We start from the raw sequence: 354 nt of genomic DNA, 5'->3' as shown, positions 1-354 counted from the left end.
CCCCCCCGGACCAATCGGGCCGAGCCGTCGGTTTAACTATGTTTAATGTCAGATAGCAATAAAGTAGAAGCTTTCGGTCAGGCCCGCGGAAATGGGCGAGCACAACCTCCTTAATCCCGGCTTTGTGGTTTTACACGGGAGACACCTTCTACTTCCCTAATTTCCGTGCCTCCGGAGGGCAACTGCCCGGTTTGCCTTCCCTCTCTTATCCCCGACGGGATAACGTCTGCTCCTTACCTTGGGCATCCTCGGAACCCTGCAACGGGTACCCTCAACCCTACCTGAGCAGCCCCGTCTCTATTAACCCTTCCTTCGGTCGAGCCTGCGATCTCGCCCGGGTAGAGGAAAGCAAAT

The 354-nt window shown here is 56.2% G+C and overlaps 1 protein-coding gene across 1 annotated transcript in view; it reads left to right on the top strand.

The window, feature by feature from the left end:
- Positions 1-91: 91 nt before the first annotated feature.
- HOXC12 (homeobox C12) overlaps positions 92-354 on the top strand; it is a 1,585-nt gene continuing 1,322 nt past the window's right edge. The window contains 3 exon segments of the mRNA XM_010079673.1: positions 92-126; positions 128-351; position 354. The exon segment at position 354 is cut by the window's right edge and continues 281 nt beyond it. Coding sequence (XP_010077975.1) covers positions 92-126; positions 128-351; position 354 — 260 coding nt within the window.

This window comes from Pterocles gutturalis, unplaced genomic scaffold, assembly GCF_000699245.1.
Source record: "Pterocles gutturalis isolate BGI_N339 unplaced genomic scaffold, ASM69924v1 scaffold9996, whole genome shotgun sequence".
Lineage (NCBI taxonomy): Eukaryota > Metazoa > Chordata > Aves > Pterocliformes > Pteroclidae > Pterocles > Pterocles gutturalis.
This window is presented reverse-complemented; position numbering and strand designations above follow the sequence as displayed.